Consider the following 27,112-nt stretch of genomic DNA (forward strand, 5'->3'; position numbering starts at 1 on the left):
TGGCCCGTGGGGCCAGTGGTCTGAGGCGAACGTGGGGCACGAAAGGTGCCGGGGAGCAGGGTAGGCATCCCCGGGGGGGAGGGACACCGAGCACTGGCTCACCCACCATGGTGGCCATGAGGGCTGGAAGGGACTACGGGACCCCGGAGATGGGCTCCCCGCCCCATCCCTGTGGCCACCGAGAGCCGCCTGTCCCACGCGGCAAGCCGCGAGTCGCCGCCATATAGGGCTGATCCTATAGCGGGACACCCATGGGTGGCTGTTGCCTTCCGCGGCGGTGCCGGCTGCCGTGTGGTGGTGCGGCGGCAGAGGGTGCCACCCGGCCACGGCCGCCTCTCCCGGCCTAACTCGTTAGAGCGTTAACGATCTCGGCAGCCCACGGGATGAACCACCTGGCTCGTTCCGTACTAATTAACCGGGTTTCGCGCTGCCGGAGCTTTGGGGCGCGGGATGAAGCCGCCCGTCGCCTCGGCAAGTTGCTTCTCCTGCCGGAATGTAGAAGGGGAAGGATCTCAAAAAGACGCCTTTTGCCAAGATAAAAATGATTGTAAGCGTCCAAATAACACTTTTTTTAAAAAAAAAATACTTTCTTTTTTTAAAAAAAAAAAATAGAAGCCCGTTAAAATTCTGCTGGAGACCGCTGTCTTCTGTGGGTCGAGGAGTGTTTGATGATAGTCAAAAATAACCCAAAAAAACCCAACAAAACCCCAAACTCTTGAAAATAGGAAGCGGAGCGGTGAGGTGTGTGACAGCCCCTTTTTTTTTTGGGGGGGCGAAACCCAGCCGTATCCGTCACGCGCCCCGCCGCCCTTTGCTCTTTCTCCAGATGTTCTGCGCCGCCGGGCAGAAAAACGCCGCGGGGCCGAGCGAGAAACCACAACGAAGAACAACTATTGAGCGGTGTCTCCCCGGAGATTCCCCTCCGCCGCCCCCAGCCTTTCTCCGAAGAGCGGCCGAGAATTCGGTAAAGGCTTTGCCGCGCGACGGCAGAGCTGCCGGTGAGGTTCAGAAGGAAGCGGCGGCGGCGGCGAGGTGCAAACAGGCACTTTTTATTTGTGACGGCAAGGCCGGCGGCGACGGGACCGGCACGCGCCACGCGGGGAACGCGCGCCACCACCGCGCCCGCCGCAGGTACGTCCTCGCGGAGGAGCCCCGGTGCATAGTAGGAGTAGTTAACGCCTCGGAAAATCCGTTAAAAAACGGAGGAATTCTTTCGGCAGAGCAGCAGCCCTGCAGGTTTTTAGCATTATTATTATGATTTTTAAGTTGGTTTGGTTTTTTGTTTTTTTTTACCTGCCCTGACCTGATTGAGGGAACGATTCGGAGCATTGCGCGGTTTACAGGGACGGAAGTCAATACAGAAAAGAGCGCGATTCTTCCCCAAATCAGACAAATTAATGCCTTTAAAGACACAGCTTTACACGGCAGACGTGCTCCCAGTGCGCCCATCCGTCCACGTTCGGAGGAAGAAATAACCCACGTCCCGGCGTGAAGCCTTTCCGCGCACCGAACTCCGGCGGGATCGGATCGGATCGGATTTTTTCAAAAAAAAAAAAAAAATTAAAAAAAAATCCTCATTTACTGGTAAATTTGCCTCTTGGCCGCGAGCGCAGCGCCTGGAGTTTTCCGCCGCGCACAGCCAGCTGCTGCTTCGGCGCTTTGGAAATCGGGAATCTTTAATTCCGCTCCTCAACCAGCGAGTTGGCGCGACGCGGCAGAGCCGGTCCTGTGTCCCAATAAAAACAAAAAAAAAAACAAAAAAAAAACCAACACCAAAAAAAAAAAAAACCTTTCGCTAAATTTATACTCAACGTTCGTATTTCCAGACCTAAAAATATCTCCTGTCTATTGGCTGTTTATGGAAATAAGCGGAGTTCCTGATGGGCCTCTGCTATTTGGGACGGCGGTGCCACAACCGAAGTGACTCGCTAGAAAAAGAGAACGCCGAAAGTCGAGGAGCGAGACAAAACTTAACCCTCTACTCAAAAAATTCAAATACTCAAAAAATTTCAAACAGGAAATGAAACCGAACCGACCCCCAAACCTACACAAGGAGGTAAAAGAGGAAGAGGACATTTTTTGCCACAAGAGGGGAAAAAAATGAAAATCGTTCGGGACCGGCAGCAGACTGCGGCAAATTCTCTCCCGTAGGTTCCAGTATAGCTGTAAATTGAATATGTTCCCCTAATTATTCCCTTAATTATTCCTGCTTATCCCCTATCCCAAACTCAGAGGATTCACCTTTTTAGCTCTACCTTCACCTTCACCTTTTGAGTTTTACCTTTAATTTCATTTTTTTGCTCTACCTTCACCTTCACCTTTTGAGTTTTACCTTTTCTTTTGGGCTTTACCTTCACCTTCACCTTTTGAGTTTTACCTTTAATTTCATTTTTTTGCTCTACCTTCACCTTCACCTTTTGAGTTTTACCTTTAATTTCATTTTTTTGCTCTACCTTCACCTTCACCTTTTGAGTTTTACCTTTAATTTCATTTTTTTGCTCTACCTTCACCTTCACCTTTTGAGTTTTACCTTTAATTTCATTTTTTTGCTCTACCTTCACCTTCACCTTTTGAGTTTTACCTTTAATTTCATTTTTTTGCTCTACCTTCACCTTCACCTTTTGAGTTTTACCTTTAATTTCATTTTTTTGCTCTACCTTCACCTTCACCTTTTGAGTTTTACCAATCTCTTCATTTTTTAGCTCTACCTTCACCTTCACCTTTTGAGTTTTACCTTTCCCTTCATTTTTTAGCTCCACCTTTACGTGTTCTTCTTGGCTGTTCCTTAACCTTCATCTTTTTCGCTCCACCTTCACCTTCATCTTTTTCGCTCTCCCCCCAGCGCTGGATCGGCCGCATCCAGATGTGAGGAAAAAGGCGCTTTTTAGAGACGCGACGGCGTTGGATCCCTCGAGGCCAGCGAGGATTTCGGGTGCCGCGCCGCCCCGGGCCAGGGCGGTGAGGTCGCAGCGTGCCGCCAGGTCGGAATTTCAAAATCTGTCACAAAAATAGTCCTGGGAGAGGCGGAAATAACGGCTACGGGACCGAAACAACTCGTAAAAGCAAAATATACAAAAGCCCCAAACCGTTTAATAATTCAGATAGAAAACACTCCGTGTATCTTACAAAAGGGATCTAAAGAGTACTAAGAAATGCGTAGAAAAGAAGCAAAATATATCCTTTAGCACAAATGAAATTTGGTTAAGCAAACGTCCGCGGTAAAGAGGGGCTCGAGGGCAGGGAGGCGCGTGGGTGCCGCCGACCTCCCCCGCGCTTTGGGAGCCGTTAACTTCTCCGGCAAAGCCTCAGTGCCGTTTAGTTTTCAGAAAATTAAACCATTAAAAAAAAAAAAAAAAAAATCAAAACAAAACGAAAAAAAAAAAAAAAAAAAAAGGTCCAATTTGTGGTGGGGGCTCTGCCCGGGCGAACCTCCTGCTGCTCAAAGGACACTTCAGCGGCCGCACGCGTTAATTTTGTTACGTTTGGAGGTTTAAGTTGAATATTTGCGTTTGGGTGATATTTAACCCCCCTCTTTTAATCTATTTCTCAAAAACCTCCCCGTTTTCTGCCGGCAGGAGCTGCCGAAGGTTCGGGACTTTCCCGTTAGAAGCGGCGGTCAGCTACGAGTCCGGGCGCCGCGGCGGCGTCTCCGGATGTAAGGCAACCTGTTGTTTGTCATTTGGTTTGCTTAAAATCACCTAATATTAACCTAAAAAAAAAAAAAAAACAAAACAAAAAACCCAACCTAAAAGAAAATAAAAATATATACATTACTCCTTCACCGCGCCCGCAGGCGTTCCTCCCGCAGGCAAAGCGTTTTGTTCGACATTTAGGGAAGGCTTTGCTGGAAATGATTATTTTTTTATATATATATATATCTATATATATATCTCTACTGCAGGTTTTTTTGGGGGGAGGAATCAGCCAAAGCTGTGAGTCCTTCTAGAAAGATGCAATAACTGTACCGAGCGTCCGTCTGTCCGTCCCGAGTCCAGCGGGGGGTTAGGGGGGGGAGGCCCCAGCCCTGCTCGTTAACCCCTCGTTTCCCTCCACCTTCACCCGTGGCTATAAGAACCGCTAATTGGCATTTCCCTAAAAGAATTAATCGTCTACGTGTGCTCAGCGCGACCCCAAAGCCGGGCCCTGAGGCGCCTCCAAAGGGTGGCGAGAGAAGCGAGGTGATTTCAGCACAGTTTGGGCTCTCCGGGAAGGAATCAATAATTGCAATTAAATAGGGTTTTTTGGGTGGGGGGGGGGAAGAGGGGAGGGAAGGAGGGAGGTGCTGCAAATCAAAACCAAGTCGAGGAGCTGCTTCAACGCGGCAGCGGAGGCGTTAGAGCCCTCTTCGTTTAGCGACCCCGACGATTTAAGGCTGATTCATTAACAATAACCCATTTCTTTCTTTTCCCGACCCCCATCCCCCCACCCCCCTTCTGCCGCTTGCCCGCCGCGGGGGTAAAGGAGCCGATGATTCGGGTTCATTAACGAGATTTCCACGTGGGACGAAGGATGCTGAGCGCCGGGCGTTATCCTGCAGCTCTCCTCCCGAGGCGGGAACGGGAAGAGGAGGCGCGGAAAAGCCGAGGAATGGGCTCTAAGTGTCCGGCTGCCCTTTGTTCGTCTTCTTCAGGAGCTTTTTCAAGTCGGGCGACATAAAATAAGGCTTTTCGGCCGAACCGTCGTTACGCTCCAGGTCTTCCACTGCAAAGAGAAACACACACACCCCCCCCAGCCCCACGCAGCAGTGAGGGGGGGCGGACAGAGAGAGCGGTTGGCGCGGTGGGAGGCGCAGGAGAGGCAGCGAGGAGCGTAAAGGCAGAGAGACGCCGGAGGAGCGTTCGTCCCGCTCGTCCGGGCGTTATCTTTGATAGAAAGGGAAGTCTTTCCGCCTCGCCGCGGGCAGGGGGGTATTTTCTCCCCGCGTCCCAGCTAAATGCCCGCAGCCGTACCAACCGCCGCAGCCGCCCCTCGTCGTGCGGCGAGCAGAAACGGGCTGACATTATTTAGGAAAAAAAAAAAAACAACCTTTTGGTTTGGGTGTTGGTGGTTTGGTTGGTTTTGGGGTTTTTTTTTGTTTTTTTTTTTTTTCCAGGGGGGCGGTGGGGAGAAAAGTTTAACGGTGCCGTAAGAAAAGAGGTCTCCAGCGCTACCTCGAGCTCTGCCAGGCGGGAGCGCGGTTCCCCTCCTCTACGGAGCCGCTCTCCCTTTGTGCGGCCGAAATCATGACGCCAGCGCGAAGCAATTCCGCCCGGGATTCGCTTGGCGCTGCTCGCCCTTGTCGACACGCCGCGCATACATAATAATTAGGTGTATTCCCAGCACCGAACACGCGGCTCGGCCTCTCGCTCTTCAAAGCAAAGCAGCTGCGCCAACAACAAGTGGGAGGAAAATCACAGCCACCGAAAGAGGAAAAGAAAAAATAACAACCAAAACAAAACCACCCCAAAACCAAACACCAAACAAACCCACAAAGCACCGGCTTCGGTGCTGGGATGTTTTGAGAGGGATTTCAGCCTTTCTCCGTGATGAAAATTCGAGCGTTAACACTACGGCTTTGTCCCAAGAGGGCACGACTCAAAAGACGGGGCTCTCTGTCCGCGTGGGCGTTTGTAACGGGAAAGCTGACCGCGATCGCCCCGGCTGCGTGCAGCCAGAATGGGGTTTTTTTTAAAGAAAAATCTTAGTCATTTCTGGACTATCGAGAGGAGAAAACACGGGAAGCATCCAGCCTGTGTGTGGCTGCCGTTTCTGTAGGGGCTGGAACCCTCACCAGCTGCCTCCCAGTCAAACTTAGGAGTTTTTCGGGGTCTGATTTCTCTAGCCGTAGCCATGCCATGATACATCCCCGGCGTAACACCCGCCAGCGCAACACACCGTTTCCCCCCAGCCCGGCCGGGATGCTCCCGCCGCTCCTCCGGACACCGCCTTCCCCTGACGGACCCGCGGCCATTCAGAGTTGCCAGAGCCGGCTTGGGGATTCGCCTTCCATGCCGGCTCCGTCTTCCTTCCCGCAACTGCCCCGGCCTGCGGGTCTCTACGCGCCTCCACCTATGCTCTGCGTTAGCGCGGAAACTCGTTACAGCTCCAACTCCTTCACCCGCAGGAGCCCCGGACTGGGCAGAAGCCAAACCATCAACTCAACCACCTCGAGGAGGGGGAAGAGCAGCTCCACCACCTCCCTGCAGCGGTTCAACCTCTGTGCCACCAGCAAGAGAAACCATTTCAAACGAGGGATGCCACGCGTAAAAACCCTCCCGAGTTTTAACAGCTCGCAACCAGCGACGGCTCTTTTCGGCTCGCCTAAACCGACGGCACGAGGAAAGGGAGTTTTCGGCTGCAAAAAGGGTGAGCTCTGCGTTGTGACGAAGGCGGTGCTGCTGACGCAACAGACTTAAAAGCAAGAGGCCTGCAGCCTCCCAAAGAGATCTTTTGAAGTGCGCCAAGCCGCTTTTGCATAGAAAGAGTGGGCGAGAAAGGAGGCTTTGCCGCTCTTTGCTGGGGGCAGAACAAAGAGGAAAGCGCGGAGAGACCAGTTTTCTGGCTGTCGAACCCGCTCGGCCCGGCCCACAAACCGCCGTCCTGCACCTCCTGCGAAGAGGGCACCTCTCCCGTCCTTTCCGCAGCTGACGGTTCGGAACAAAGCTCTCCCGCTTTGACGTGAAACTCAACTCTAGATGGGCACCCAGCCGGTTCCCAGCCGCTCGCCGGAGCGAAGCGCTCCTCGCCGGGCGCTACCGGGACACGTGGGACCTCAGATTAACTCTAGGTGACACTCTAGGTTCGTTCTCTCGATAGAAGAACATTCGTTATTGGGCAGGAAGGTAGATTTGACACAGCGCCGGGCACTGAGGAATCGCCACCCCCTCTACCCTCAAAGCTTTGAAGGACGTCCAGGGGAAAGATTTGCTGCCGCCCCCGGGGGCTTAGGAGAACGCTGCTTGGGTTGGGGGCGGCGAGAGAGTCCTGCGGCTCCCCCCGGCCCTTCCTCCCGGGGCCGGCCCCTAGCCTTGGCTATCGGCGCTTTTGGAAGGCTCTAGGTTCCCCTTCAGCAGGATCTCGCTCAGCTCGGGGGACATGTAGTAAGGCCTCTCGGGAGATCCATCGTTCCTCTCCAGATCTTCACCTTTTTCGCAACCCCGGGAAGGAGCGGCCGTGACGGGGGAAGAGTGGAAAAATAGCGGAAAAGCCGGGGAGAAGGCAGGGCAGAGATGAAGGATGGAGAACATGTGAAAAGAGACACGAGGAAGAGAGGGGAGGGGAAAAAAAAAAAAAAAAAGAAGAAAAAAGAGAAAAAAAAAAAGGGAAAATTGAAGTTAGTTGCAGTTAGGTTCCACCAAGACCAAAGCACCAAAACAGAAAGACCAAGAGAGACCCACGGACAGGCTGTGGGTTTCCGTCGCTAGCAGGCAGGGGGGAAGCAGAAGCTGGTAAGAACGCGGGTAGGAGTTGGTAAAGGAAAAAAGTGGGAGAAAAACCACCCAGAGAGGCCCCGGGAATTTGGAGCAACCCCCCAAATCTGGAGGACTTCAGAGGTTCAGCCCCGAAGGGAGGGAGGTTTTGCTACCACAAACTCCTACCCGGCGGGAGACGGACCCTCCGAGGCAGCCACTTACAGAAGCAGAGGAAGAGGGTGTCCACGCACATGCCGTAGACGCTGAAGAACCCGTGGGCGATGAGGTAGGAGCCCACGATCACCGTCTGAAAGAGAAATTGTGTGGTCACGCCACGACCCGGCATCTTGCAAAGAGCGCAAAGCTCCGGGCCCTCGACCGGGAGGAGGAAACCTGCTGAATCCCAAATTCCCCAGGGAAAGGAGGAGAAACGAACAGGGCAGGACTGTTCGGACCAGCCCGATGCGGGACAAAAGGCTTCAGGGACGACGGTGGACGGAGGCCAATCTGGGCAGCACGGGAAGGGCGAGACGCCTCTTCGCGGCCGGCCGAAACAAAGGGCTTATTTCGACGGGGACGGAGAAAACACCTCCAACAAAGAAGGTCCTTCAGAAGCAGTGAGCGGAGGGGTGTTTTTAAGGCATTCGCGTTATGGATCTCTTTCTATCGCTTCTAAATTGACCAAAAGACGAGAACGCAGCTCACCAGAATAGGGACCCAGTAGTAATTCAGGGGCGGCGCTGTGTCTTGGACCAGCTTTATCCGCTGGGTGAAGAAAAAGAAGGCAAGGATTCCTGGAAGAGCAAAGGATGGCAATCGCTGTGGGATGCTGGGCAGAAGAAGGGCCACAAACGGGTGCAGGAAAGATGTAAAACGGGATGGAAAGGAATGTTTTCATGGCAGGAGTGAAGAGAACGGAGGTTTTGGGGAGGCGTAACCGGCTGCGAAAACCTACAGCAGCCGTACACCCCGAGGAGAAACCGCCAGTCCCCAGCGCTTACCGACGCTTCCCACGATGAGGAGTTTCCCGAGGAAGAAGAGGAAATCCGTGACTTTATCTAGAACGGCCACCCTGGAAACAAGACAGAGATGAGCATCCGCATCCGCTCCCCACCCCCAATTCAGAAGGAAGCGTGGGAGGAGGCGGCCGACGCGGGCACGCGTCGCAAAAGTGGCATAAAACACCGGGCAAGCCTGAAAACGAGGCAGGAGCATCAGGGTTGGTCTTTGGCAGCGAGGGGGACTTGGAAATAACCACGTCTGCTGTGGAGAGCAGAGCCCTCGCACCCACCAGGATCTCACCTAATGATGTTCCTCATCAGCAGGAAGAATGCGTTCCTGGCGGAGGTGCAGAAGTTGGTGCCGTAGACGGCGATCTAGAGCGGATCCCAAAAAAAAAAAAAGGGGCAGAGAAGAGAGAAACGGAGCTGCGCTGAATTCACCGCTCAGAAGAGGGGGCGAGTCAGCCCGTCTTTGAGTAAAACTCGGATAAATCCCACCCCGGAAGTGCTTCTTCATCTGCCAACGGGTCAGGCGTGGCTGAGTCCTCCCACCCCGTTTGTCTCCGAGACAAAGTCAAAGCGACACGGCTGAGGTTGAGGTTTTCCAGCGAAACAACTGGGAAACACCGAAAAGCTTCGTTTTCCCATGACGTCGGGAGACGGGCTTCTCAACGGCCAGCCAAAGAAATCTCCGAGAGTGCGGAGAACCCCTCCGCTGTAGTCACGACCCTTTAGGCGTTAACGCTGCGCGACTCTTACCATGATGTACGCGTTTCTGTTGAGGAATTTGATGAATTTTTCCAGGCACCAGAAGCAGCACTTCAGGCAGCTCAGGAGGAACTTGGCAAACTTATTATCTGCAGCTGGAGGAACGCCACGGCAGAGGGTGAGCGGCCGAAGCGAGAGACACCTTTTCTTACCGAAGCAACTTTAAGGTCCCTAACGAGACGTCCCGCTGCCCCGTCCAAGCCTCCCCTCCGCCCTGTTCTCAGCGCCCCCCCACCCCGAGAGGCCGATACCGCTGGGGACAGCGGGATGAGCTTCGCGCGCTCTTCCCACGCTGCTGCTGCTCCCTGTTTGCATTCCACCATCAATAGAGTCGCACGGCCGGACGCAGACGTCCCTGGCGCCCGTACAGACACCCAGCACTGGTTGACTTAACCCGGCAGCCGCGGCGCGGCTCCCGCCGTCTCTTGGAGGAAGAGACAACTACGGGGTGCTAAAAGGAAAATCTCAATTCTCTATCGAAATACTGGAATTTTTCCCCCGGAGGTTAGCCACAAGCTCTGGCACCAAGGAAAGCAGGAGAAGCCAACCTCGTTTGTCTCTACTCGTTTGCCATTTCAGCTTCGGTACCTTTTAACCTGTGGTCCAGATACTCCAGGATGACCCTGATGACTTGGACGATGGCGAGGATGAGGGAGCCGAAGGCGAGCGAGCCGGTGTGGTACCTGGGAAAGAGCGCTCCGGTTAGAAGGGGACAACCTCAAGAAGCTCGCAAGTCCTCCTCCAGAGGGACGTACCGGAGCGCACGGCCGAAGGCGGAGAAGAGGGGGAAGGCAGGCATGTCATCGGGTTTCTTGAAGGCCCAGTAGTAGGACGCGAAGGCCCCCGCCAGCGTCACTTGGCCCAGCGCGATGACGAAGTTGGCGAGCCAGAAGAACATGAAGACGTTGAAGAACTGGAGGACGATGAGGTACTTGTGGTACGCCGTCTCGCCCCCGTAGAACGCGAAGAGGCACTGGGCGTCGGGGCACAGCTTGGTGATGTTGGTCGTGTTGAAGGTCTGGAGAGGACAGCAGACGCTCACGCACTGCGGCGGCTGAAGATGCGCCGCGAGGCGGATCGACAGCGTCATTCCCTCAACCCAAAGCAATCCCGACTTCCAGAAGACATTATTCCGCTTAATTTTTCACCCGGTAGCGCTTGCTCAGACCGAAAAGTCAGCTTTGCGCACGCAATAGCTTGAAGAAAAATAACGACATGACGTAAACGAGTTCAGAAAGGCGGAATTTGACTTGGAAGATTTTGCGGGCTCCGATAGCCACCGGAATATTTTGCCTGTAATAAACTACCTTATCTCTACCAGACAAGGCATAGCATTCGCGTGAGTTTCCCAACGTCCTCACCTCCGGTTTGCAGGTCTGCCCAGAAAACTGGCACGCTGTCTCGTTAAACACCTTATAGACCGCCTCGTTGGAGGTGGAGAGGAAACTGCAGAGCAACGGTTAAGGAGGTTTTGCGAACCCACCCCAAACCCGAATCCTCGGCGTATCTAACTGGGTTTTGCTCTCCTGCCATCGCTCTTCTACGTTGGGTGTTATTTTAAGTTAAACTGAAGAAACCGAAGCTGGCGGTTTTGCAACCGGATGCCTCGCTAATCCTGTAAAGATGTTCAGCGCCCTGGAAGACCTTTGATTTCTTCCTTGCCCGGGAGGAAAGCGGAAGAGGAAAGGATACACGGCGGTGCTGGCCCAGTAGGCGATGCAGAGACACAGCAGGAAGAAGGTGCACAAGGGGAACAACAGCGACATCATGACGTGACCAACAGCCCTGCCGAGAAGGTGGTGAAAAGCCGGTTAAAACCCTCGCGGTGCTGGGAGGACCTCAGCAGCCGGAGCCCGGCCGTCCCCGAGTCCTCCCACCGCGATGGGCGACGACGGCCACCTCCGCCTGGGGACAGGGGGACGGCCGGACCTGCTGGCCTCCTTGATGAGCGCGATGGCGATGAGGATCCTCTTGCGGAGGAAGATGAGCAGCAGTATGATCACCACCTCCACGATGCACAGGATGATCACTGGGAGGAGAAGGGGAGCCCCGGGTAGCACGAGGGCACGGACGGCACCCGATGGCCACCTTCGGGTGGCCTTTGCCTTCCCCGGCAGCTCCATCGCAGCACCGAACGCTCCTCAGGGCACGTCCAACACCGCGGTTCACGTGGAAAAGCAGCCGCGTCCGCAAGCTCAGTCCCGTGGCGGGTGTGGCATCGAGCAAAGCCGCCCTTCCTCAGCTCAACCCTTTGCAAAGGGCCACGAAGAGACCGAGAAGACCCCAAACCTCCCTGCTGCCCCTTCCCAAACCCCGTCCCTCAAAGGCAGCGGGGCTGGGGCGCGTCCCCCCTCTCCCATGCCGCATCCAGGGGAGGACGGAGACTTACTGAAGGCCAGCCACGTCTGCCGCAGGTGGAGGTAGACGCGCAGGTCGGTCTGAAATCCCAGGTCCTTCAGGGAGACGTCGGAACCCGCTTCCCCTTTTAGTTTTGCATATTCCATGTAACAGTGGAAGATTCCTGCGGTGAAAAGCAGAAAATTGTCACATTTTGCACTGAAAAGCGGAGACCGAGATGCCGCCAACCTCTGCTCGACCCCACCGACGCCGACGTCGAGGTAGGAGACACCCGGAAGGACGCCACGTACGAACTTCCTTCGTGCAAATCCCGCTTCGGATGGGGAAAAGGAAAACGGGGAAAAGCCACGGAGAAACCCCTGACCACTCGCTCACCGTAACCCAGCACCAGGATCACCATCACGATCATCACCCAGACCATGATCCCGGCCAGGAAGCGGAGCAGGACGATGAAGATCAAGCTAGCCACCATCGCGATGACGAGACCTCTGCGGGGAGGAAGGCAGCAACGCGTCAAAACCCGGCCTCGAGCTTGTCCGCTCCCCTTTCTCGAGCTTTCACCACGGGACAGCCTTAAAAACGGGAATCATCGACGGCGGAGGGGACGGAGCGTGAGCAGGATCTGGGTAAAGTCACCCCAAAACACCCTCCGCCGTCTCTCCTTTTGCTCGAATTAAAATTACGCAAAGTCCAGGGCGGGGAGAAAAGAGAAAATGTTGGGAATTTGTGAGTTTTGCCCCACGTTTGAGCGCGGCGCCGAACGCGGCACAGCATCGCGGGCTCCGGTCCAGCCGCCCGTGGGAAGGGACGGGCGTAGCGCGTAGCTCGGCCCCTGCTCACATTATTATCCAGTACCAGGAAACCGTGTAATCTTCGAAGATCTTCATGGCCAGTTGTCTGGTTTCCAGCACCACGTTTGCTTTTCTGGAAGACAAAAAGGAAAAGACGGGATGAAGCGGAAGCCGGGGGGCGGACGCGGAGGAGCAGCGACCCGCTGCCCGCGCTGCCGCTGCCTCAATGGCCCCCTTGTCCTCCCCCGCCGCACGGCCCTCTGCCAAACTCCTGCAAAACAAGAAAATCCAACAAGACGGAGGCTGATTTCCCGGCGCTGTTTTCCCGCGAGCTGACCCCACCGTTTCCCCTTCCTCCTCCCCTTCCACCTCCCGTTTCAAACACGGGTTTCTCGCAAACGCGGGATTTCAAGGCTTTTCCGCAATATAAATCCGTAAAAGATCGCGGTGCAGAAGTGCCGGCAGGCAAAACCATTCGTTTCTCTTTTTGGCGAAGCCGTAATAAGGGAGAAGCTCATTAAGAGGCTCCCCCCGGCCCCGCCGCGGTGCTGGTGCCCCTCGCTCTTCCGACCGCCCCGGCAAAGACGGAGCGACCGATGAACCGCGGCGCCTGCCCGGCGTGAAGGCGGTGGGGACTCACTTGGCCCCTTCCAGCAGCTCGGTGACGTTCCTCCGGCGCCCGTGGCCGTCGTCGTAGGTGGTCTCGTTGCCGACCATGATGACGCCCTTCTTGGCCTGGATGGCCGGGAAGCATCGCCGCGCCACTGGGCGAGAGGAGGGGGAAAACTCAGCGCCGCCAACCTCTGCCCCTCCCATCCCCTTCCTCCGTGGGGCAAGGAGCCAAAACCCCCTCCCCCGTGGTCGCAAACCTACGCTGGACCCCCAGAAAGCCCAACAAAAAAATCCCGCCGGCCAGTTGGCGAAGCGGCCGCTTGCCCCGAACGGCGATGGAAGCCAGCGGGTTCGTTAAATCGGCTCATCGCAGCTCGTTTAACCCCTCTGGACGTACGTGGGGTGCTGGGGATGATCATGGCCGGGCACTCCTTGTCCTTCAGCACCTCGATGGGAGGCTGGATGGGGACAGAGCTGGATGTTAACGCTTCGGGCGGGAATCACCGCGCCGGGGGAACGCCGGCGTCGCCGGGGCCGGTGGGGGAACGCCGCTGGGCTCCCCGCAACCCACCTTCTGCAGGTTTTTGAATTCGGGGATGCAGAATTGCCGGTAGTACTCCAGCTCGGCGGGCGTGCGGGAGCTGTAGGCGCTCAGGTACGTCAGGTACCGGTCCGGACATTTGCTGACGCAGATCTGGATGAGAGAAGAGGACACGTGAAGGTGCCGATACACTGCAAACCCTTCGCCTTCAGCTTTCCCCGAGGGCAGAGAGAGACCTGAATGAAGTTCAATGTGGGTGAGTGTGGGGCGCTGCGTCTGGGGAGGGATAACCCCACCCGCGGGTACGGGTCAGGGGCTGACCTGCGGGAGAGCAGCTCTGGGGAAGGGCACCTGGGAGTCCTGGTGGCCAACGGGGCGGCCCCGAGCCAGCAGTGTGCCCCGGTGGCCAAGGCGGCCAAGGGCATCCTGGGGGGCATCAAGCAGAGCGTGGCCAGCAGGTGGAGGGCGGTCATCCTCCCCCTCTGCTCTGCTCTGCCCCGGGGAGGCCACGTCTGGAGCGCTGTGGCCAGTTCGGGGCTCCCCGGGTGGAGAAGGACAGGGAACTGCTGGAGAGGCTCCAGCAAAGGGCTGCGGAGATGAGGAGGGGACCGGAGCGTCTTTGTTATGGGGAAGGGCTGAGGGAATCGGGGCTTTTCGGGGGGGAGGAGGGAAGGCTGAGGGGGGATCTCATCCATCCGTAACGGGAGGGAGGGTGCCGGGGGTGGGAACGGCCTTCTTCCAGCGGTGCCCAGTGCCGGGAGGAGAGGGACCGGGCACAACCGTGACCATGGGCAGTCCCATCTCAACCTGCGGAGGGACTTCTCTCCCGTGCGGGCGGCAGAGCACTGGCACAGCTGCCCCGAGAGGGGGGGGAGTCTCCCGCTGCGGAGCCATTCCAAACCCGCCTGGAGGTGTCCTGTGCCACGGCCGGAGGTGCCCCTGCTCTGGCGGGGGGTGGCACTGGGGCAGCTCCGGAGGGCCCTTCCCACCCCCCACTGCTCGGATTCGGGGTGAAGCAGAGCATCGGGGCAGCGCCGTGGGGCCGGGGTCGGTACCTGCGTGGTCGGGCACTGGAACTCCAGCAGCACCAGCGGGCTGGCGCACTTCACGATGTCGAAGTAAAAGAGGAAAGGTTTTTTCCTGCGAAGCAAACCGGGCGACAAAAATAAATCAAATAAATCAATAAAGCCCAATTCGGGGAACCGCCTGCCCCCGGGAGCGGCGATGGGAAGCACCCGCATCCCCGCGCCGTGGGGAAAGGGGGACCTTACGGTCCCTCCGGCGATACCGCGGCGCCCGGTGAGCGATGGGACACCTACTCGTTGGGGGTTCCCTGCTGCCCGCAGAACTGCCCGCGGCTGTCGGTGGGGTAGATCACCTTCCGGGGGTCCCCGTGGGTCCAGGCTGAGCCGGGGGGTGGGGAGGGGAGAGAGACAGAACAACGGCGGCTGTGGTCACCACGCTCCCGGCCACCGCGGGGACCCTCCTGTCCCCATGGGGATGAGGAGGAGGACACACCGCCGCCACCGCCGCCGCCGCTCGGCAGCGGGTTTTGCCGGCGCGGGCGCCCAAATTGGGGGAGGGCTCCGTGGGTACGTACCCACGACGCCCACCACCACGTAGCCCACGATGGCGATGACCAGTAGGACGCAGCAGATGATGTCCGTGCAGCCCCTGCCGGAGGGAAGAGCGGCGTTGCCGGGGAGGGGGGACGGACGGACACCGGGACGGGGGATGACGCGCCAACGGGCACCGCCGCAACCGAACGCCTTCTCTTACCTGTCGTAGATGGGACCTTTGAAAGTCGGGTCGTATTTTTGCGGCGTCCCTGCGGAGGCCGAGAAAGAACGGGAAAAAAAAAACTATTTAGGGGGTGGCCGGGATGGGAGGAAGGAGCTCCTCGTCCTCCTCTCCCCACCGCACCCCAAAAGAGAAGCGGCGGGAGCCGCAACGCTTCCACCAAAAGCCTCGGGAACGCGCGGAAAATAACCTCCGGGTGCCATTTCCCTCCATCCATCCCTCCGCTTTCCAGGCGTGGAAACAATTATCCCTTTGGAAAACCCTTTTCCACGCGGTTTTTCCTCCCCAAAAACCCCTTCCCTGCCGCTGCCGGGAGTCTGCCCGAGGTACCCGAAATCCCTGGGGAGTGTGGCGTGAGCGGGGCGATGCCGGGAACGGGGGTCCCCGGGGGGGGGGGGAGAGTTTTGGGTCCCGCCGAATCCCGGCGTGGGCAGCCGACGCCGCGGCTCTGCGGCCGACACCGCGCCGGCCTTTCTCCCCCCTCCCCCCCCCCCCCTCTTTTATTTTTAGGGTGGGAATTGAGCCAGCGAAGGCGGCACAGCCGCGGGAGCAGCCGGGGACGGGGGACACGGCCGCCTTGGGGGGCTTTGGGGGGGGCTCGGAGCAACCCCATGGGGAACACATCTGCTTCAAGGCAATTTTGGGGGGGGGGCTGAGAGCAGCCCCCCCGGAGCACACATCAGTTTTAAGGCATTTTGGGGGAGCTCAGAGCAACTCCCCGGTGAACACAGTTGCTTTGGAGGCGCTTTTGGGGGAGCTCAGAGCAACACGTCTGCTTTGGGGGTGATTTTGGGGGGGCTCAGAGCAACACGTCTGCTTTGGGGGGGCTTTGGGGGGGCTTTGGGGGGCTCCGAGCAACCCCAAGCCACGATACCGCTGCTTCGAGGCAATTTTGGGGGGGGCTCGGAGCCACCCCCCATTGAAAACATCTATTTTAAGGCACTTTTGGGGGGCTCAGAGCAACACGTCTGCTTTGGGGGTGATTTTGGGGGGGGCTCAGAGCAACACGTCGGCTTTGGGGGGGCTTTGGGGGGGCTCAGAGCAGCCCCATAGCAGGGACATGGTTGGTTTTGGGGGGGCTTTTTGGGGGGGGCAGAGCAGCCCCATGGCAGGGACACTTCGTTTGGGGGGGGGCTTTTTTTTGGGGGGGGGGGTCAGAGCAGCCCCATGGCAGTGACATAGTTGGTTTTGGGGTGCATTTAGGGCGGGCTCCGAGCAGCCCCATAGCAGGGACATGGTTGGTTTTGGGGGGGCTTTTGGGGGGGGCTTTTTGGGGGGGCTCAGAGCAGCCCCATGGAAGGGACATTTCATTTTGGGGGGGGCTTTTTTTGGGGGGGGGGGGGGTCAGAGCAGCCCCATGGCAGTGACATAGTTGGTTTTGGGGTGCATTTAGGGGGGGCTCCGAGCAGCCCCATAGCAGGGACATGGTTGGTTTTGGGGGGGGGGGGTTGGGGGGGCTTTTTTTGGGGGGGGGGGGGGTCAGAGCAGCCCCATGGCAGTGACATGGTTGGTTTTGGGGGGGCTTTTTGGGGGGGCTTTTGGGGGGGGCTCAGAGCAGCCCCATGGAAGGGACACTTCATTTCGGGGAGGGCTTTTTTTGGGGGGGGGGGGGGGGGTCAGAGCAGCCCCATGGCAGGGACACACCTGGTTTTGGGGGGCTTTTTTTTGGGGGGGGTGGTGGTGGCAGCGAGGAACGACTCACCCCCAGGAACCCCCCAAATCCCCCCCCCCACCCCCCCAAGATCCGGCAAAGCGCCGTCTCCGGCAGCGCCGGTGGCGCCGACCGCGGTGACAAACTGCCGCCGCCAGAACCAGTTTGTCCCAGTCATTAAGCATTAACCGCCGGCGCCAGCGACGCCATCCTGCTGGTTATACTGGTGCGCCGCGAGGGTGGCCCTCTCCCCCCCCCAAAACCACCACAGCCCCCCAACACCGCGGCCCCCCAACGCGGCGGCGAGAAAATGCAGCTGCTTTTGCTTTGTTTTGCCTTTTTCTCCCCCGTTTTGAGTTTGGTTTTCTCTTCCTTTAGTGGCTCCAGTTTAACTTCCTCCGCGCCCAGTTGCCGCCAGCGGCCGCCCACGGAGCCCCCGACCCACGGCGGGACCGCCCCACGGAGCCCCCGACCCACGGCGGGACCATCCACGGAGCCCCCGACCCACGGCGCGACCGCCCCACGGTGCCCCCGACCCACGGAGCGATCACCCACGGTGCCCCCGACCCACGGCACAACCGACAGTGCCGCCGACCCACAGCGGGACCATCCACGGAGCCTCCGACCCACGGCGGGACCGCCCCACGGTGCCCCTGACCCACGGAGCGATCACCCACGGTGCCCCCGACCCACAGCACAACCGACAGTGCCGCCGACCCACGGCATGACCACCCACAGTGCCCCCGACCCACGGCGGGACCGCCAACAGTGCCCCTGACCCACGGTGTGACCACCAACAGTGACCTGATCCACGGCATGACCACCCATGGAGCCCCTGACCCACAGCGCGACCACCCCACGGTGCCCCCAACCCACGGCACGACCGCCGACAGTGTCCCTGACCCACAGCGCAGCCACCTACAGTGCACCCGACCCATGGCGTCACCACCCACAGTGCCCCTGACCCACGGCACGACTGCTGACAGTGCCCCCGACCCACGGCGCAGCCACCTATGGTGCCCCCAACCCACAGCGTGACCCCCCATGGAGCCCCCGACCCACGGCGTGACCACCAACAGTGCCCCTGACCCACGGCGTGACCACCAACAGTGCCCCCGACCCACGGCACGACCACCCACGGTGCTCCTGACCCATGGTGCAACCTCCGACGGTGCCCCCGACCCACGGCACGACCGCCGACGGTGCCCCCGACCCACAACCAGCCTTGCCAAGCCCCACGGAGCACCGCGTCCCGGCAGCCCCCACGGGACCCCCCGCCGGTGAGTGGGCGCCGAAGCCTTACCGTGCTTGCCGTAGTAGTTATCCCCGTGGCCCCCCATGGCGGTGAGCGCCAACGCCGCGGCCCGCGGCAGCCCCTCACCGAAAGCGCCGCCCTGGGCGTGCCGTCACCCGCCTTCGCTTAAACACACCCCAAAAAAAAAAAAAAAACCCCAAAAAAAAACCACTCTCCGGTGCGCAAACACGGCTTTAAAGGCGCAGCCGGTTCACCGCCGCGCTCGGCTGTTTTTTTCCGACCTTGCAAAACACCGGCACCGGTTTTTCCTCCGCAAAACCACCGCGGGCTCCGGTAGCCGCCGCGGTGGCGACACGGTGGTCACCGGTAACCGGGGAGCGACTTAGGCCTGGCAAAGGCGGGGTGGGAACCGATGGGAAGAGTCACCGGTTTGAAACGGTAAAGGGCAGGAGGTTGGCGACACCGGTGCCGACGTTCCCGGTGACGCCGCCATTGCCAACCCCACCCCGGGGGGTTATATTTAGGCGAGAAATAAATAAACGAGCGGCGGCGCCGGTTACGCCGCCGGGAATAGCCGCGGCTCGGAGGGTGGAAGGCCAACGGCACCGCGGCGGCGCTGCCGGCGCTCATAGGCTGCCGGTGATGTCAGGGCGGATTTACACCCGCCGAAACGGCTCGGGAACAAAAGGCGAAGTGGGGGGGCACTGGGTGGACCCCCCCACCCCCCTCCTCCTCCTCCTCCCCGCTCTTGGCAACACCGGTGGGGACGCGGTGTGTGTGCGTCGTCCCCCACTCATCCGGGGGATCCGGTGGCCAACTGGGCTACTGGTCCCCACTGGGAAGTGGATGGCACCGGCACTGGCCAAGAGCAGCCGAAGCGCAGGGATGCTCTGACCCCCCCCCCCTCCCCCAGACTCATGGCCCCCCCAAACCGCAAGGGAAGCCCCCCCCCACATACACATAGGGGGGTGCCGGGACCCCCAGGCAGGGCACTGCTTAGGGTGGGGGGATCCCCAAAACTGGGGGGTCCCCCAAACCAGGGGGGGGGTCCCAAACCCTGGGGGGCCCCCAAACCCGGGGGGGGTCCCCTAAACCCTGGGGGTCCCCAAGCCCTGGGGGGGGTTCCCAAAGCCAAGGGGGTCCCAAGCCTGGGGGGTCCCCAGGACCAGGGGGAGGGGTCCCCAAACCCGGGGGGTCCCCAAGCCTGGGGGGTCCCCAAGCCCAGGGGGGGTCCCCCTAATCTGGGGGTCCCCAAACCCATGGGGTCCCCAAACCCTGGGGCGCCCAAAACCCTAGGGGGGGTTCCCAAGGCCAGGGGGGTCCCAAACCTGGGGTTCCCCAAACCTGGGGGGTCCCCAATCCCGGGGGGGGTCCCCCTAATCTGGGGGTCCCCAAACCCTGGGGGGGGGTTCCCAAGGCCAGGGGGGTCCTAAGCCTGGGGAGTCCCCAGGACCAGGGGGGGTCCCCAAACCTGGTGGTCCCCAAGCCCGGGGGGGATCCCCCTAATCTGGGGGTCCCCAAACTCTGGGGGGCCCCAAACCCTGGGGGGTGGCCCAAAACCAGGGGGGTCCCCAAGCACTGGGGAGTCCCCAAGCACTGGGGGGTCCCCAAGCACTGGGGGGTCCCCAAGCCCGGGGGGGGTTCCCCTTATCTGAGGGTCCCCAAACCCTGGGGGGGGGGCCCCAAAACCAGAGGGGTCCGCAAGCACTGGGGGGGTCCCCAAACCTGTGGGGGTCTCCAAGCCCGGGCGGGTCCGAAGCCCGGGGGGGTCCCCAATCCCCGCTCCACCCCCCCCCCCCCAAGCCTCCGGGAGACCCGGGGGGGGGGGGGAGGGGGGGGGTCCCGGTACCGTAAGCGCCGTCGGGGTCCCTCCTGCCCGCGGGTCGGTGCTCCATGGCGGGGCGGCTCCGGGATGCTCCGGGGGGGTTCCTCCCGCACCGCCGCCGGTTCTTCTTCCCCCCCCCTTTCTCCTCCTCCTCCTCCTCCTCCCGCCCCCCCCCCCCCCCGTTCCGCCCCGGGGCGCTGCGCCTGCGGCTGCGGGCGGGGCGACTGCGGGAAGCGGCCACTAGCCCAGCCCCGGGGCTCGCCACCCCGCTCCGCCCCGATCCGCTGCGCCGGGGGGGGGTGGGGGGGTGGGGGGCAGGGACACCCCCGGGGGGGCGATCCGGGGGTTTGGGGGGGTAGAGACCACCTAAGTGTGGGCGATCCGGGGGTCTGGGGGGCAGGGACCCCCCCCCCAGAGTGGGGGATGGGGGGGACTGGGGGGGCAGGGACCCCCCCAGGGTGGGGGATTGGGGGTTGGGGGGGGCAAGGACCCCCCAGGGTGGGGGATCGGGGGGGACTGGGGGACAGGGACCCCCCCAGGGTGGGGGATACAGGGTCGAGGGGTGCAGGGACCCCCCAGAGTGGGGGATGGGGGGGGCTGGGGGGGCAGGGACCCCCCCAGGGTGGGGGATTGGGGGTTTTGGGGGTACATGGACCCCCCAGAGTGAGGGATCGGGGGGAGTGGGGGGGCAGGGACCCCCTAGGGTGGGCGATCCGGGGGTCGGGGGGGGGCAAGGACCCCCCAGGCTGGGGGATCGGGGGGGACTGGGGGGCAGGGTCCCCCCCAGGGTGGGGGATACAGGGTCGAGGGGTGCAGGGACCCCCCAGAGTGGGGGATGGGGGGGACTGGGGGGGCAGGGACCCCCCCAGGGTGGGGGATTGGGGGTTTTGGGGGTACATGGACCCCCCAAAGTGAGGGATCGGAGGGGAGTGGGGTACATGGACCCCCCCCAGGGTAGGATGGGGGATCCAGGGGGCTGCAGGGACCCCCCCAGAGTGGGGGACAGGGGGTCTAAGGGTGCAGGGACCCCCCCCAGGGTGGGCGATCCAGAGGTCGGGGGGGGACAGGGACCCCCCCAGGGTGGGGGATTGGGGGTTCTGGGGGTACATGGACCCCCAGAGTGAGGGATTGGGGGGAGTGGGGGGGCAGGGACCCCCCGGGGTGGGGGTTCGGGCGGTCTGGGGGGCAGGGACCCCCCCCAGGGTGGGGGACAGGGAGAACTGGGGGGGACAGGGACCCCCCAGGGTGGGGGATCGAAGGGTCTGGGGGGGCAGAGACCCCCCCCAGATGGGGTGGGGGACCCAGGGGGCTGCACAGCCCCCCCCCACCCCAGAACCGGTCTGGGGGTCCCCTGGGTGGGTGTGTGGTGGGGGGGGTCCCACCCCACATCTCCCCCCCCCCAAAAAAAAACACAACTTCCCCCCCAAGGCCCACGGGTGGTGGTGGGGGGGGGGGGTTGTGAGTGTGTGTGTGTGTGTGTGTGTCCCCCGCCGTGGGGCTGAGCCGTCCCCCTTTAAGGCCCCCCACACCCATGGGCGCTGCCGCTCACCTGGCGCAGGTGACGCGGTGACGCGGTGACGCGCTGCCGCGGTGGCTGACGGCGGGTTGGGGGGGGGGGGGGACACCCCCACCATGGCCGCCTCCGCCCTCTTCATCCTTGACCTCAAGGGCAAGGTGAGACAACCCCCCCAAAAAATACCCCCCCCCCCCCCCACTGATGGAGACGGGGGAGGGGGGACGGGACACCCCGCTGTCCCTTTTGGAGGTCAACCAAGGTCAACGTCGGCGCTGACCCCGGTGACCTCAGGGGATGGGGTGGGTGAGTTTTGGGAGGGGGGGTGGGTGGGGGTCTCAACCCTTAAATTTGTGGGGTGTGTCCCCCCCCCCCGCAGCCGCTGATCAGCCGCAATTACAAAGGGGACGTGGGGCTGGAGGAGATCGAGGGCTTCATGGGACTGCTGCTGCAGCGGGAGGAGGAGGGGACCCTCTCCCCTCTCCTCACCCACCGCAACGTCCACTTCCTCTGGATCAAACACGCCAACCTCTACCGTATCCTCCCCCCGCCACCCCCCCAGACCCCCCCATCCCTAAAACCCTCCCCCTTTTCCTTAACATCACCCCCCCCCCCCTCCAACTTCAACCAGTGGTGGCCACCACCAGGAAGAACGGCAACGCTTCTTTGGTCTACTCCTTCCTCTACAAGGTGGTGGAGGTGAGGCGTTGGGGGGTGCCCCCCCCCCCTTATTTTGGGGGGAGTTCGGCTCTTTTGGGGGGGTGACGGAGGCGCTCGGTGGTATGTGTGTCCCCCCCGCCCCCCCAAGGTGTTCTGCGAGTACTTCAAGGAGGTGGAGGAGGAGAGCATCCGCGACAACTTCGTCATCGTCTACGAGCTCCTGGATGAGCTGATGGACTTCGGGTTCCCGCAGACCACCGACAGCAAGATCCTACAGGAGTGAGCGGGGACGGGGGGGGGGGCACCGGGACCCCCCCCCTCCCACCGCCACCACCACCCCCTCCTCACCCCCTCTCTGCGCTTCCCCCCCCCCCCGCAGGTATATCACGCAGGAGGGCAACAAGCTGGAGACGGGCAAGTCCCGCGTGCCCACCACGGTCACCAACGCCGTGTCCTGGCGCTCCGAGGGCATCAAGTACAAGAAGAACGAGGTCTTCATCGACGTCATCGAGTCGGTGAACCTGCTGGTGAGACTGGGGGTGGGGATGGGGGAGCACTGGGGGGACCTGCAAGCTTTGGGGGGGATGGTGGGGTTCTGCTGTGGCAGGGGGTGCTGGGGTGCTGGTGGGGTGGGGGAACGGTGCTGGTGGTGGTGGGACTGGTGATAGTGGGGGGATCAATGATGGGGATGGGGATGGTGATGCTGGTAGGACTGGTGACGGTGGTGGGACAGGGGATGGGGATGGGGATGAGGATGGTGGTGGGACCAGTGATGGCAAGATGGTGGTGGGACTGGTGATGGGGCTGGTGATGGGGCTGGTGATGGTGGTAGGACTGGTGATGGGGCTGGTGATGGGGCTGGTGATGGTGGTGGGACTGGTGATGGTGAGATGGTGGTGGGACTGGTGATGGGGCTGGTGATGGTGGTGGGACCAGTGATGGGGCTGGTGATTAGGATGGGGATGGGGACGATGGGGCTGGTGATGGTGATGCTGGTAGAACTGGGGATGGTGGTGGGACCAGTGATAGGGCTGGTGATGGTGGTGGGACAAGCGATGCGGCTGGTGATGGGGCTGGCGATGGTGATGGTGGTGGGACCGATGATGGTGAGATGGTGGTGGGACGGGTGATGGGGCTGGTGATGGTAGTGGTGATGGTGGTAGGACTGGTGATAGTGGTGGGACCAGTGATGGGGCTGGTGATGAGGATGGGGATGGGGACGATGGGGCTGGTGATGGTGATGAGGATGAAGATGGTGACGTTGATGGGACTGGTGATGGGGTTGAGGATGGTGACGTTGATGGGGCTGGTGATGAGGATGAAGATGGTGACGTTGCTGGGGCTGGTGATGGGGATGGGGACGGGGATGAAGATGGCGATGGCGCCGGTGATGAAGCCGGTGCCGGCGCCGGCAGGTGAGCGCCAACGGCAGCGTGCTGCTGAGCGAGGTGGTGGGCACCATCAAGCTGAAGGTCTTCCTCTCGGGGATGCCCGAGCTGCGCCTGGGCTTGAACGACCGCGTCCTCTTCGAGCTGACGGGACGTGAGTGTCACCGGGTGGGCTCGGGGACAACCTGGGGGGGGGGGGGGGGGTTGGGGAGGGGGTGACACCTCCCCGTCCATTTGTCTGTCCCCCCCCAATGCCGTCCCTCCCTCCCCAGGGGGCAGGAACAAGTCGGTGGAACTGGAGGACGTCAAGTTCCACCAGTGCGTCCGACTCTCCCGCTTCGACAACGACCGCACCATCTCCTTCATCCCCCCGGATGGAGACTTCGAGCTCATGTCCTACCGCCTCAACACCCAGGTGGGGGCCGGGACCACCCGGGGGACGGGGAGGGGGGTGGGGGACACACACACGGGGGACACCGAGGTGACCCCTTTCCACCCCACCACCCCACACCCCCCCTCCAGGTGAAGCCGCTCATCTGGATCGAGTCGGTCATCGAGAAGTTCTCCCACAGCCGGGTGGAGATCATGGTCAAGGTGAGACGCCGGGGAGGTCACCGCCACCGCGGGGGGGCTCCAACCGTGCCTTAACCGCCCCCCAACCCGCTTGTGTGTGTCCCGTCCCCCCCCCCCAAAGGCCAAGGGCCAGTTCAAGAAGCAGTCGGTGGCCAACGGGGTGGAGATCGCGGTGCCGGTGCCCAGCGACGCCGACTCCCCCAAATTCAAGACCAGCGTGGGGTCCGCCAAGTACCTCCCGGAGAAGAACTTGGTCATCTGGACCATCAAGTCCTTCCCGGTGAGGTTGCCCACCCCACACATCCCCCAACGCCCCCGGGGCTGTCCTCCTCCTCCTCCTCCTCCCCACCACCACCGGTTCCCGGTGTCGCGGCGGGTGGCCCGGTGTCGCGGCGGGTGGCCCGGTGTCGCGGCGGGTGGCCTGGTGTCGCGGTGGGTGGCCCGGTGTCACGGTGGGTGGCCCGGTGCTGTCCCCAACCGTGGCGGTGCCGCGCAGGGCGGGAAGGAGCACCTGATGCGCGCCCACTTCGGGCTGCCCAGCGTGGAGAAGGAGGAGGAGGAGGGACGGCCGCCCATCTCCGTCCGCTTCGAGATCCCCTACTTCACCGTCTCGGGCATCCAGGTGCCACCTGGGGAGGGGGGGATGTGGCCCGGGGAGGTCCCCGGGGAGGTGGCCTCAGGAGTTTTGGGGACAGGGTGGAGGGGACATGCTGGGGGACACATCCTGTGGGATCCCCGGGGTGGTGGCCCCATCCCTTTTGAGGGTGGGGTGGTGGGGACGTGGCCTGGGGGGTCCCCGGGGTGGTGGCCCCATCCCTTTTGAGGGTGGGGTGGTGGAGACACGTCCTGTGGGATCCCCGGGGTGGTGGTCCCATCCCTTTTGAGGATGGGGTGGTGGGGACGTGGCCTGTGGGGTCCCCAGGGTGGTGGCCCCATGAGTTTCAGGAATGGGGTGGTGGGGACGTGGCCTGTGGGGTCCCTAGGGTGGTGGCCCCATCCCTTTTGAGGGTGGGGTGGTGGGGACGTGGCCTGGGGGGTCCCCGGGGTGGTGGCCCCATGAGTTTCAGGAATGGGGTGGTGGGGACATGGCCCGTGGGTTCTCCGGGGTGGTAGCCCCATCCTTTTTGAGGGTTGGGTGGTGGAGACACGTCCTGTGGGGTCCCCGGGGTGGTGGTCCCATCCCTTTTGAGGGTGGGGTGGTGGGGACGTGGCCTGTGGGGTCCCCAGGGTGGTGGCCCCATGAGTTTCAGGAATGGGGTGGTGGGGACATGGCCCGTGGGTTCTCCGGGGTGGTAGCCCCATCCTTTTTGAGGGTGGGGTGGTGGAGACACGTCCTGTGGGGTCCCCGGGGTGGTGGTCCCATCCCTTTTGAGGATGGGGTGGTGGGGACATGGCCTGTGGGGTCCCTAGGGTGGTGGCCCCATCCCTTTTGAGGGTGGGGTGGTGGGGACGTGGCCTGTGGGGTCCCCAGGGTGGTGGCCCCATGAGTTTCAGGCATGGGGTGGTGGGGACATGGCCCGTGGGTTCTCCGGGGTGGTAGCCCCATCCTTTTTGAGGGTTGGGTGGTGGAGACACGTCCTGTGGGGTCCCCGGGGTGGTGGTCCCATCCCTTTTGAGGGTGGGGTGGTGGGGACGTGGCCTGTGGGGTCCCCAGGGTGGTGGCCCCATGAGTTTCAGGAATGGGGTGGTGGGGACATGGCCCGTGGGTTCTCCGGGGTGGTAGCCCCATCCTTTTTGAGGGTGGGGTGGTGGAGACACGTCCTGTGGGGTCCCCGGGGTGGTGGTCCCATCCCTTTTGAGGATGGGGTGGTGGGGACATGGCCTGTGGGGTCCCTAGGGTGGTGGCCCCATCCCTTTTGAGGGTGGGGTGGTGGGGACGTGGCCTGTGGGGTCCCCAGGGTGGTGGCCCCATGAGTTTCAGGAATGGGGTGGTGGGGACATGGCCCGTGGGTTCTCCGGGGTGGTAGCCCCATCCTTTTTGAGGGTGGGGTGGTGGAGACACGTCCTGTGGGGTCCCCGGGGTGGTGGTCCCATCCCTTTTGAGGATGGGGTGGTGGGGACATGGCCTGTGGGGTCCCTAGGGTGGTGGCCCCATCCCTTTTGAGGGTGGGGTGGTGGGGACGTGGCCTGTGGGGTCCCCAGGGTGGTGGCCCCATGAGTTTCAGGCATGGGGTGGTGGGGACATGGCCCGTGGGTTCTCCGGGGTGGTAGCCCCATCCTTTTTGAGGGTGGGGTGGTGGGGACATGGCCTGGGGGGTTCCTGGGGGGGTGGCCCCACGTGGGGACGGGGGGGAGGGGATGTTGGGGGCGGACGACACGACACATCGGGGATGTGACCCATGGGGTCCCCGGGGGGGTCAGGGAGCCCAAAGGGGGGGTCGGGGTGACAAAGGGGGGGGTCGGGGTGGCAAAGGGGGGGGTCGGGGTGCCCAAAGGGGGGGTCAGGGAGCCCAAGGGGGGGTGATGGTGGCAAAGGGGGGGTCAGGGTGCCCAAAGGGGGGGTCGGGGTGACAAAGGGGGGGTCAGGGTGACAAAGGGGGGGGTGGGGGTGGCAAAGGGGGAGTCAGGGAGCCCAAGGGGGGGTCAGGATGCCCAAGGGGGGGGGGGGGGTGTCCATCCCCACTTCCCCTCCCGCCCCCCCCCCAGGTGCGGTACATGAAGATCATCGAGAAGAGCGGGTACCAGGCGCTGCCCTGGGTGCGCTACATCACCCAGAGCGGGGGTGAGTCCGAGACCCCCCCGCGACCCCCCCCGGGACACCCCCCCGGGACACCCCCCCCCGGACCTCCCCCACACCCCCGAGACCCCTCCGGGACCCCCGACCCGGGGAATCCCCCCCTCCCTCCCTCCCTCCCTCCATCACCCCCCCCCCCTTTCTTGCAGACTACCAGCTCCGCACCAGCTAAGGGGGGGTCCCCGCACCCCACGGACCCCCATGGACCCCCCACGGAACCCCCCCCCGCACCCCCCGGACCCCCATGGACC

At 61.7% G+C, this 27,112-nt stretch overlaps 2 protein-coding genes across 2 annotated transcripts; one reads left to right on the top strand and one right to left on the bottom strand.

Moving 5' to 3' along the window:
* Positions 1–821: 821 nt before the first annotated feature.
* SLC44A2 (solute carrier family 44 member 2 (CTL2 blood group)) lies at positions 822–18,253 on the bottom strand (the record flags this gene model as incomplete). The annotated part of the gene is made up of 22 exons (XM_082496714.1): positions 822–4,701; positions 7,614–7,698; positions 8,097–8,185; positions 8,393–8,463; positions 8,694–8,767; positions 9,152–9,255; positions 9,749–9,843; positions 9,916–10,178; positions 10,522–10,606; positions 10,853–10,945; positions 11,090–11,189; positions 11,550–11,681; positions 11,894–12,006; positions 12,359–12,442; positions 12,950–13,073; positions 13,319–13,379; positions 13,493–13,615; positions 14,518–14,602; positions 14,782–14,866; positions 15,063–15,136; positions 15,242–15,290; positions 18,217–18,253. The coding sequence occupies 22 exons, from the start codon at positions 18,251–18,253 to the stop codon at positions 4,595–4,597; spliced, it is 2,133 nt and encodes a 710-aa protein (XP_082352840.1). The 3' UTR covers positions 822–4,594.
* A 3,216-nt stretch (positions 18,254–21,469) lies between these two features.
* AP1M2 (adaptor related protein complex 1 subunit mu 2) lies at positions 21,470–27,112 on the top strand. Its single transcript, XM_082496656.1, has 12 exons — positions 21,470–21,667; positions 21,886–22,042; positions 22,138–22,205; positions 22,315–22,445; positions 22,546–22,693; positions 23,582–23,708; positions 23,827–23,969; positions 24,077–24,148; positions 24,249–24,407; positions 24,624–24,749; positions 26,774–26,849; positions 27,011–27,112. Exons 1-12 carry the CDS (start codon positions 21,626–21,628, stop codon positions 27,031–27,033), a joined length of 1,272 nt encoding a protein of 423 aa, XP_082352782.1. The 5' UTR covers positions 21,470–21,625; the 3' UTR covers positions 27,034–27,112.

This window comes from Vanellus vanellus (genome assembly GCF_965231255.1).
Source record: "Vanellus vanellus genome assembly, chromosome: 30".
Classification (NCBI taxonomy): Eukaryota; Metazoa; Chordata; class Aves; order Charadriiformes; family Charadriidae; genus Vanellus; species Vanellus vanellus.